Source organism: Octodon degus, unplaced genomic scaffold (assembly GCF_000260255.1).
Source record: "Octodon degus isolate 3935 unplaced genomic scaffold, OctDeg1.0 scaffold00279, whole genome shotgun sequence".
Classification (NCBI taxonomy): domain Eukaryota; kingdom Metazoa; phylum Chordata; class Mammalia; order Rodentia; family Octodontidae; genus Octodon; species Octodon degus.
In genome coordinates this window covers 510532-519716 of record NW_004524855.1, presented here as the reverse complement: position 1 = coordinate 519716, position 9185 = coordinate 510532, and the positions used below count along the sequence as shown (strand labels likewise).

The 9185-nt window shown below is 62.2% G+C and overlaps 3 protein-coding genes across 6 annotated transcripts in view; 1 reads left to right on the top strand and 2 right to left on the bottom strand.

Annotated features, from left to right (window-relative positions):
• Nucleotides 1–2486, bottom strand: part of Eml3 (echinoderm microtubule associated protein like 3) — a 7322-nt gene extending 4836 nt beyond the window's left edge. The window contains exons 1-7 of one of the 4 annotated variants that reach the window (XM_023707033.1): nucleotides 2351–2486; nucleotides 1955–2102; nucleotides 1573–1827; nucleotides 1385–1495; nucleotides 641–708; nucleotides 436–559; nucleotides 111–281 (exon numbers count right to left, since the gene is read on the bottom strand). In XM_023707033.1, the coding sequence (XP_023562801.1) occupies nucleotides 111–281; nucleotides 436–559; nucleotides 641–708; nucleotides 1385–1495; nucleotides 1573–1827; nucleotides 1955–2102; nucleotides 2351–2372 (899 nt within the window). In that variant the 5' untranslated portion in view covers nucleotides 2373–2486. Of the gene's footprint in view, nucleotides 1–110; nucleotides 282–435; nucleotides 560–640; nucleotides 709–1384; nucleotides 1496–1572; nucleotides 1828–1942; nucleotides 2103–2350 lie in introns of all 4 variants that reach the window. The other 3 variants (XM_004646712.2, XM_023707031.1, XM_023707032.1) reach the window with 3 other exon arrangements.
• Nucleotides 2487–2615: 129 nt separating this feature from the next.
• Rom1 (retinal outer segment membrane protein 1) lies at nucleotides 2616–4489 on the top strand. The gene is made up of 3 exons (XM_004646744.2): nucleotides 2616–3493; nucleotides 3776–4022; nucleotides 4100–4489. The coding sequence occupies exons 1-3, from the start codon at nucleotides 2904–2906 to the stop codon at nucleotides 4316–4318; spliced, it is 1056 nt and encodes a 351-aa protein (XP_004646801.1). The 5' UTR covers nucleotides 2616–2903; the 3' UTR covers nucleotides 4319–4489.
• A 128-nt stretch (nucleotides 4490–4617) lies between these two features.
• Nucleotides 4618–8182, bottom strand: B3gat3 (beta-1,3-glucuronyltransferase 3). The gene is made up of 5 exons (XM_004646711.3): nucleotides 7994–8182; nucleotides 7239–7413; nucleotides 5681–6041; nucleotides 5256–5546; nucleotides 4618–4992 (listed from the first exon to the last, which is right to left on the bottom strand). Exons 1-5 carry the CDS (start codon nucleotides 8073–8075, stop codon nucleotides 4894–4896), a joined length of 1008 nt encoding a protein of 335 aa, XP_004646768.1. The 5' UTR covers nucleotides 8076–8182; the 3' UTR covers nucleotides 4618–4893.
• Nucleotides 8183–9185: the final 1003 nt, after the last annotated feature.

Here is a 9185-nt window from a genome sequence, read left to right as displayed (position 1 = left end):
AAAAAAAAAAAAAAGAAATGACACACTGGGGAGGGTGAACTCCTCGAGACCACCCGAGTCACCACCTCCAGCCCCTCTCCCTGCCAGGCCAGTCCCCACCAGGCCCTCACCATCGGACACAGTCTGTGTGCCCCCGGTAGTGTCTCTGACCCCCGCCTCCAGGCCCCCCAGGACCGCCCCCAGGCCGGTACAGCACAACCACGCAGGCAATGAAGTATACCACTTCCCCAGAGCGTAGCACAAACAGGTTGGAGCGGGAGTCCCGGCCCCGGTACCCATATCTAGGCAGGGACCACGTCAAGGAAAGTGGCCTGGAAGGAGGAGGTGCAGAGGGACACATGGACACTGCAGGACAGGAGCAGAGAACTTGAGCTCCCAGCCTCTCAAGCCCAGCAGGCAACTTGGGGAGAGCTTCCTGAAATCCGGGTAGGATACACCCAGTCGAGGTTTAGAGTCGTAGGGGGGAGCCCACTAGGCAGCTCCTCCAGGCTGCGGATGCCAGACGGGATGTACATGGTGATGGGGCGGCCGCGGAGGAACATCTTTACTGAGATGCCTTCTGCAAGAGGAGGGGGTGTCACCACCCCAAGCTTCCACAAAAGAGAAAAAGACCTGGGCCATCCCCAGGCCGCACACATACCAAGGTTGTAGTTGCTCCTCCGAGACCCAGGGCCCCCAGGGCTGGACGGGGGATCTCTGCCCCCACGGCTGCAGGGGGAGAGAAGTGTAAGGGTCAGGGACTGTGGGAGGACCCAAGAAAGGAAGTTCCTCTGGAGACTTAGAACTCAACAGAACCCTGTCTCAAAAATAAGTCAAAAGGGCTTGGGTTGCAGCTCAGTGTAAAGGTCCACAGTTCAGACCCAAAAACTTTAAAAAAGTTTGCTTAAGGGCTGGGGTTGTATTGCAGGGATAAGGCACTCTAGCATGTGAGAGTCCTGGGTTCAAGCTCAGTGTCACAAGAAAGGAAGAGGGGCAAGCCCAGGTCACACAGCTTTCAGGAATATTAGCACCAGGGCCTCCCACCTGCCCCCTCCACTTCCCCATGGGACAGAGGCAGCCCCATCTGTCCACAGTTTTCCCAGAGGTCACTGTTACTGGATGATGAGGTGACATCTGACATCGTCTCTTCAGCAGAAACCTGGGAAAGACCTGAGGCACTGTTCTGGTTCCGGGTCCCCTGCTGTCCTCTGCCCCCAGCAGTGAGCGCACAGGGACACGGTGGTATGGGGAGGGAACCTACTCAGATCACTGGAGCTTCAGGAAAGGCATCGAGACCCCTCAGGAGACGGCTGTGACCCCCTGAGGTCCTGGCGCTGGGCAGTGGAGACCAGCACTGTTGGGCGACGATAAGAGACCCCCCAGGGGAGCAGGTAGCCCTCCCCACCTTTCTGTGCTCCCCAAGCGCAGCAACAAGTTGGCAGAGGACGCAGCCTTGCGAGACAGTTTCTGCCGAGGTCGCTCCGATGGGGAGGATGAAGACGAATTTCTCCGGGGCCTAGCAAAGCAGACAAGTAGGTGGTGGCCTGGTCGACAGGTACAGCCCACCACTCCCAGGTGGCCCAGGTCACCTACGTGTCCAGGCGTGCTGAGGGTTGCCCTGGTCTGAGCACCCCGGGAGGTCCCGGCAACCCGGCCCCACTGCTGCAGCTGCCGCCTTCAGAGGGCGCCCCGCCAGGGACCTCACCGCCCGCCCGTGGGCCCGGGGGTCCATTGCTTAGGCTGAGAGGACCCGGGCCCGGCGTAGAGTCCTCCAGGGGCTCCGTCTGGGTGCCCCGGCTCACCAGGGCTGGGCTGCAGTGGGGCGGCAGGCCCGGGGGAGCCAAAGAGCTGCAAGACAGCAATGGGGAAGGAGGCGTGGTGTGCCCCTGCCCATGCCCGTGTCTGCTCCTGCCTGTTCCTGTCCCCAGCCGGCCCTTGCCCCTTAACCTGGCCTAGTCCCCACCTGTCCCCGTACCTGTCCCTGTCCCCGTCCCTGTCTGGGGTCCGCATTCGCAACAGGCGCAGCGCCTCGGCCAGAGCGGCCTTCACGAGCTCCATCTCCTCCTCCTGCGCCTGCAGCCGTCTGCTCAACGCCCGCAGGGCCTCAGGGGCGGTGCCCGCACCTGGGACAGACAAGAACGCCGGCTGTGAGCGCGGACAGGACCTGGATGGACGGGACGGGACAGGACTGGACTGGACGGGGAAGATGGGACATGACCCGGGAGCTGGCAACAGGGACACGGCGGACCCAAGGCCGCGCGACGGGACGGACAGAGGCGCTACCCACGGTGCGGTCCGCAGACACCCAGGCCTGGGTGACAGCGGGAGGAGCCGGGGCACAGGGATGGGGACAGCTGCCAGCCGAACTCACCGGGCCCCGCGGCCCCGTCCATGCAGCCCACAGCTCGCGACGGCAGCGTCTACACCGCTGCTGACTCGGCCCTTCGCGTCCCCATGCGGGCTCGGGGCGCTGTGGGTGGCGGGCTCGCGGCGCGCAAACAGCCGGACGCCGGCGCAGGAAGCGCGGGTGGCGCAGCCCCTCCCCGTCCGCCCAGATCTCCGCCCCGCGGTAGCTTGGGACCCCACTTCCGCGAGGCAGGGCAGGCTGTCTGCACGGAAAGGGGCGGGGCGGTCCCCAAGCAGACGGGAAGTGCCCCCGTGGGGGTGTCCAAGCTGTCTCCAGGTTGGGGGAGCTGTCCCCGTGGGGATGTCCAGGCTGTTCCCACGGTGGGGGAGCGGTCGCCTGGGATTGGGCAGGTGAAGCACCCCTCCACATATGTCAAGGCTGTCCCAATGGAGGGAGGGACCCAGGGTGGCAGGGCGCTTGCCCAGGGTATTGGGGTCAGAGCCGCATTAGCCCGCTGGAGCCGAGCCGCGCTGACTCAGCCCTGCCTGTCCCTGTCCCATCCCGTCTGCCTGTCCCGATGGCGCCCGTGCTGGCCCTGCCGCTGCCTCGCGGGGCCCGCGTGCGCCTGGCACAGGGGCTCTGGCTGTTGTCTTGGCTGCTGGCTCTGGCAGGCGGCCTGGTGCTGCTGAGCGCCGCGCACCTCCTGGCGCAACTTCGCACCTTGGGCACCTTCCTGACTCCGAGCTGCTCCTTCCCAGCACTGCCCCGGACTGCGCTGCTGGCAGGTGCCACGGCGCTGGGAATGGGGTTTGGGGGAGCAGGCGCCAGCCGGGCTAGCCTGGACACCACGCGCTACTCGACCTGGCGCGCTGTTCTGGGCCCACTGCTACTAGTGGGTGCACTGGGCGGTGGGGGGCTGCTGGGGGCCGCCCTGGGGCTGGCCTTGGCACTGCCTGCGGGCCTGGACACAGGGCTGCAGGAGGGCCTGGGGTCCGCCCTAGCCCACTACAAGGACACAGAGGTGCCTGGACACTGCCACGCTAAGCGCCTGATGGACGAGCTGCAGCTCAGGCACCGATGCTGCGGGAGGCACGGCTACAAGGACTGGTTTGGGGTTCAGTGGGTGAGCAGCCGCTACCTTGACCCCAGCGACCAGGACACGGCCGAGTGAGTGACTTCTGCCCCCCGCCCCCACCTGAAGCCCCCTCCTCACCCAAATGGGCAGCGGCTGAGGCCACCGAGTCATGCCCTGCCAGGGTCACTGCAACCCCAGGCTGCAGGCAGATACCAGGTGGGCTGCCTCGCCTCCTTTACCGCAAACTGCTGGTGGGGGAGGGGCGGCGCAGGTGACGGAGACGCCCACATGGCACTCAGCACCCAGCCCCAAAACACATCACTTTCCCTCCATACTGCCGACCCCCACCACCACCCTGTCTGTTCTCACTGCAGCCGTATCCAGAGCAATGTAGAAGGCCTCTACTTGACCGACGGTGTCCCCTTCTCTTGCTGCAACCCCCACTCCCCTAGGCCCTGCCTGCAGAGCCACCTCTCTGACCCCTATGCCCACCCACTCTTTGATCCCCGGCAGCCCAACCTAAACCTCTGGCCCCAGGGGTGCCATGAGGTACTGCTGGATCATCTTCAGGGCCTGGCAGGCACCTTGGGCAGTGTGCTGGTGTTCACCTTCCTGTTGCAGGTGAGGGGGAGTACTGGGCTGCTTTGCCCTGGGGTTCCACCCACAGCCCCATCCCACACTTCCCCTTCTCCCTGTAGGTGCTGGTGCTGCTTGGCCTTCGGTACCTGCAGACAGCGCTGGAGGGGCTTGGTGGGGTCACAGATGGGGAGGAAGACACCCAGGGCTACCTCCTCCCTGGAGGACTCAAGGACATGCTGAAGACAGCCTGGCTGCAGGGAGGCAATGCCCACAGGCCAACACCTGCTGAGGCACCCCCAGAAGAGGCCCCTGCCCCAGAGAGCCTGCCTGAGGCCTAGAGGCCAGGGCAGTGGGAAGTCATAGATGGGGCGCTCAGATCCCTGCCAGGAAGGCCTGCATTAAGAAAGCCCACAAGCTAGACAGAATAGGTGTCCTCATCCACCTCTGGGATGGACAGGGAGGACTGTACTGCTTCTGTACAGATGCCGTAATAAAGCTTTGGGAGAGAAGCCACTGTCACTGGGCGTCTCTTCATGGGGATGGGCCCTGAGGAGTCTGTTCCCAGGGGAAGCCAGGCTGCCAGCTCCTACCAGCCGCAGCCTGGCAGGAGGCAGGAGGGCTGTGCCACACAAAAGAGAACTGGGCAGGGTATTTATTCTGGAGGCGGGAGGGGGTTCACATGCTCAGGTGAGGAGGGCCCTGCCCAGGTCCCCCAGCCCCCACCCGCCAACCCCAATAAGTTACTCATCCCCCCAGTCTATCTGTCCCTGGCTGACCACCTGTCGCCAGCCTGTGGGTACAGCTGCATGGCAGGTCTCCAGGAGGAGGGGCCACTGGGCCACACCTTGGTGAGGGTCAGGCCTGGAGCCCCATGAATTATGCACGAAACACCTCCGGAAGTCAAGTGAGACCGTCACACCTCCACAGCCCAGTCAGAGCCTCGGCCCTGCCGCTGCAGCTGCTCCTCCTGCTTCATCTTGGGCTTCTCCGTCCGCGTGTGCCACACCAGCACCTGGCAGAGGATGTGAGGTGGGGCCAGGCCAGGGTGCAGCCCTCTACACTCAGTGCTGGCCACAAAGTGGTTAAGCCTGGAGCTCGAGAAAACTGGTGGCTCTGCCCCTCTGCCCTACAGTTCCCATGGTGACAGGACCCACTCCCATCTTGTCTTTCAGTAGAGCACGCAAAGTGGACAGGGTCTGAGATTTCCCCTGCACAGATACCCAGTCCCAGGGCCACCCCATGTCCCCAGCACCTGCCCGCCCCTGCCTCCCCTACCCGGGTGCAGTTGGCAGCCCGTGGCTCCAGGTCCTTGGGGTCCACGAGGTGACTCAGAAGGCTACTCTCCAGGTGGCCCCGGGGGGCAGCAGCATCAAACTGTGCATCAGGCTTGGCCAGCAGGAGGGGCAGGGCGACCGCAAAACCCGCCATGTCCACAGGGAAGGGCCTGGTGGGCTCCCACGCTGTGTGGAACCCCACCACCCGGCCATCCTGCACCCGAGGACTCTCGAAACGCAGGCCCCCTACCAGCCCCACTGGCCACACTGAGACACCCCGGGTCCATCGCATCTGCCAGAGATCAAGAGAGGGGACAGGGTGGCCCCAGGAAGGAGAACAGAACAGCCACCCAGCATGCCCCCCCCTTCTCACCCTGCAGCCACAGCGCTGCTGCAGACCCCTTCCCCAACCCCCACAGCCCTCACCTCCTCAAAGAGAGTCCTGCTGTAGGTGTTGTCATCATCAGCAAAGTACACGACACCCGGGGACCCCGGGGGTGGCGGGTCCTTCTCCCCACCAATGGCGCCCCCTTGGCCCCGGAGCCAGGCCAGGGCCCTGTTCCGTTGTTCCACACCCCGGGGCCGCACCCAGCCGGGCTCACCCTCCCGGAGCCTCTGGGCTTTGGGTGTAAGGACTGCCAGGTGAGTGAACAGTAGGCCGGAGGCAGCCAACAGCCCTGAGACCAGTGGGGTGGGGCCCTCAGCATCCTCCACCAGCAGCCAGTGCAGCCGGGGCACCAGGCTCAGGGTCTGAGAGAGTCGCACCAGCTCAGCCTTTTGCACCAGCCTGTGGGACAGGCAGGAAGGCACACTGCAGCCCAGCTCTGCTCGGGCCCCCCCCAGGCCCTCACACACCTGCTGACCCTCAGCCACCCTGCTCCTCCACCCTGGGGCTCTGGAGGGTGGGGATGGGGCTGTAAGTTAAGGGAGGGTCAGACAGATCAGGATTTTTTTTTTTAGTTTTTGAGACAGGGTCATGCCATGTAGTTCTGGCACAGTGACCAGCAACTCACAGCAATCCTGCCTCAGTCTCCCGAGTGCTGCAATGGCAGACATGCACCCTATGCTTGGCCCAGATCTTGGTTTGAGTCCCAGATTTGGCAGTAACAGGTGGGACAGACACTATGGGAAAGTGTCTTTGTACTTCAAGCCTACCCAACTGTAAAACAGGAAGAACCATCCTTTGTTTGGTACCAGGAATTAAACTTAGGACCTCACACTTGCAGGGCAGGTGCTGCACAATGAGTTACGTCCCCACCTCATTCCCCTTTTGTCTTTTTGAGACAGGTCTCGTTATGCAGCTCAGGCTATCCTTGGACTCACTCTGTAACCCAGGCGGGCCTCAAACCTGCAGTGATCCCTCAGCCTCCCAAGTCCCATCCCTCCTGGGACTACAGGCACACACCAGCACGTCGGCAGGAATAACCATACTTGATGACAATACTGTTTTAAAAAGCAGGGGTCAGGGAGATAGCTCTGTGGAATAAGTGCTTGCCTGGCATGCGCAATGTCCTGAATTCGATCCCTGGTACCACCAAAAAACAAAAAATAAAGAAAAGGTCTAGGGATATAACTCAGTGGCACAGCACCCACCCGGCAAGCACAAGGTCCTGAGTTTGAGTCCCCAGTACCAAAAAGTAAATAAATAATAAAACTAACTAGAGATAAAAAAGGACCGTGCTCGCGATAGGCAAGCTCTCTACTTCAGTAAGCTATTTCTCAAATCCCAATTTCTTTCCTTGTTTTTTTTTTTGGTGACAGAACCGAGGATTGAACTCAGGCCCTTGCGCTTGCCAGGGAAACGCTTATTCCACTGAGCCATCTCCCTGGCCCCAAGCTCATAATTTCTTTGAGTTAAACTTTAAAACTCTGGGTTCATCTATCCCATTGTTTGGCATGCTGTAGTTTAATAAGCCCAGCACCCCCCTCATTCACCCTCAACCTCAGGGAGGATGCAGTCCTCCTGGGTGCCCAGCACCCATACCTGGCATAGGTGGGGGTAATGACGTAGATGGTCGGCAGGGCCTCGGGTTCAGGGGGCTGGGCAGGGACGGCAGGCGGACGACGGAGGTCAGCCTGCAGCTGGGAAATCCTCAGATCCTTCTGCCGGAGCTGTTCAACCGCTGCTCGCAGGGTAGGAAGGCAGTCGCAGGGCTGGCCTGGTCCCAAGAAGCGGCGACAGAGAAAAGAATGGGGGCCGGAGAACCCCAGATCGTTCACAATCCAAAGACATTAACTCAAGCATGTGCAGGCTCCCCTTGCCTTCTCTCTCAGCTCTCGGCCTATCTGCACCTCAACAGTAACCTCCTTCCACCTTAGTGCATCATATTGCTTTTCCCTCTACCCTCTCCCCTCTCTCTCCCCGCCCCAAAAAACTGGGTATGGGACGCAGCGCTCCCTCGCACATGCTACGTCGGCACCGCGCTGCACCCCTGCCCTGTAAGTCTTCATCTAGATACTGAGCCGACTGCATCCGTCCCGCCCCACTCTCGGGCCTCCCTTCGGCGTTCGACTCCTAAGGCACAGGCGTGCATGCTACCCCGGGGAACCCTGCACTGGAGCTGCCATCGCCCGCTCCCGAGGACACGGCCCTGATGCTGGGGACGCGGCAGAAACAAACCAGCCCACACTAGCGAAACCGCGGACAGCCCGGGAGGGCACGTGACAAGGTCACAGGAACGGGCCGGGCCGCAGGAGCGGTCACGCGGCACAGGGGAGAGGCCCGCCCGCCCCGCTCACCCAGCTGCACCAGCGCATAGAACAGGCCGGCGATCGACACCAGGAAGTAGACGAGAAACACGTTCCTTAGCTTCAGCTTCATGGCCGCGCTGTCGGGGCGCCCCACAGAAAGGGGCACCCGGGGAAGCGGGGGTCCCCGACTTCGCCTGCAAGCCCCGCCCCCGCCCCCGCCCCCGCCGCGCGCCCCCGCCGCGCGCCCCCACACCGGCTCCGGGGGCAGGCGGCGCCACCCGGTGCCCACTTCCGGTCATCTGTACCCTCCCAGCACCAGCTTCCGGTCTCCCGCCTACTTCCAGCACGGGTGGTGACGTCATACGCCGGCGCGGGCCGGAAGAAGCCCGGAGGAGCGCGAGGGGCGCGCGTCAAGGCGTGACGCGGAGCACAGGCCGCCTGGGAGCGGGCGGTTCCCGGTCGTGGGCCGGGCACCCGGCGCCCCGGCTCCCCTCCAGTGTAGATGGGGACGCTCCCGCCTGCGCCTTGCCGGCCCGCCCTCCCAGGCCGCGGTGCCGCGCAGTGGGGTGTCGCGCAGTGGTGCAGGGGGTGCGTACCCAGCCCTGCGAGAAAGGTGCGCGCTTTGGCAGCGCAGTGCACAAAATCTCGAACGATACAGGGATGGCCCCTGCACAGGGGTGACACGTACATTTGTAAACGGCTCCATATTTGTTGAAAAAAATCTGTGGGATTGTTACACACACAGTTGGGCTTGTTTTTGACAGTGTAACCTGGCTTTGATCTTGGGGAAGTCCTACTGCCTCAGCCTCCTGAGTATTACAGGCATGACCCATAATGCCATTTTCTCTTTTTTAAGGACAGTCTTGCTGTGTAGCCCAGGCAGACCTCGAATTCACTAGGCTTGTCTCGGCCTCCACAACACTGTGTTGTTCCTATCTCATAAATTGTCATGGGCCAGAGGGCAATTCCTTGTTTTTGAGACTAGTCCAAGCCGACTTGACAGTCCAGAGTGGCCTGCCCCAGACCTCAGAACTCCTTTCTTCTGTCTGTACATCGAATCCTGGGATGAGCTGTTCAGGCAGCAGGCCGACTCTAATGGAAGAAACCCTTCCTAGCTGGGGACCTGCAAGCACATCCTTCACTCCAAGCCATCCTGAATACCCTTCTTTAGAAGTTTCTTGTGAAATAGCCTCTACAACACCTGCGCAGAGTACAAAATGGAAGGGGGGAAAAATTTGGG